Here is a 435-nt window from a genome sequence, read left to right as displayed (position 1 = left end):
GTGAACCAATTGATGGCGACATAGAAGCGGTTTCTCCAACTGATGACTCGAGTCAGATAGGCTGATCTCCATATGAACCAGCTCACGAAACCAGTCATTGATATCCCTTTTGCGTCCTGCCCAAGTAATCTCCCTTTATGAGTGACTTTTCAAAGAAATATCAAGTGAGTCTGTATATAATTGTTACCTTGCTCTCACGGAGGTCGACTAGGGCTTTGTATCTACCGATGGTAGCCATGCTTCCAAGATGCTTATACACAAAGGGAACTCCAAGTTCTATCTCCTTTGCGCTGTTGGCTCGTCCTCCATTAGCTTTCGCAATCTCATTTAGTAGATTCGCCAAGTATTTGCCTTCTCTCTCAGCTACCTTAATTGGCCAGTAACATAGAACGAAAGGTATAAGAGATGAGATGCAAAAAAAAAAAAAAAAAAAAA

At 41.6% G+C, this 435-nt stretch overlaps 1 protein-coding gene across 1 annotated transcript in view; it reads right to left on the bottom strand.

Annotated features, from left to right (window-relative positions):
- LOC104704359 (internal alternative NAD(P)H-ubiquinone oxidoreductase A2, mitochondrial-like) overlaps positions 1 to 435 on the bottom strand; it is a 4,017-nt gene that overhangs the window by 1,232 nt on the left and 2,350 nt on the right. Inside the window, exon 6 of the mRNA XM_019227504.1 lies at positions 188 to 423. Within this exon, the coding sequence (XP_019083049.1) occupies positions 188 to 423 (236 nt within the window). The remainder of the gene's footprint in view (positions 1 to 187; positions 424 to 435) is intronic.

This window comes from Camelina sativa, chromosome 7 (genome assembly GCF_000633955.1).
Source record: "Camelina sativa cultivar DH55 chromosome 7, Cs, whole genome shotgun sequence".
NCBI classification, from domain to species: Eukaryota; Viridiplantae; Streptophyta; class Magnoliopsida; order Brassicales; family Brassicaceae; genus Camelina; species Camelina sativa.
The sequence above is the reverse complement of the archived record's forward strand: the minus strand, read 5'-3'. Positions and strand labels throughout refer to the sequence as shown.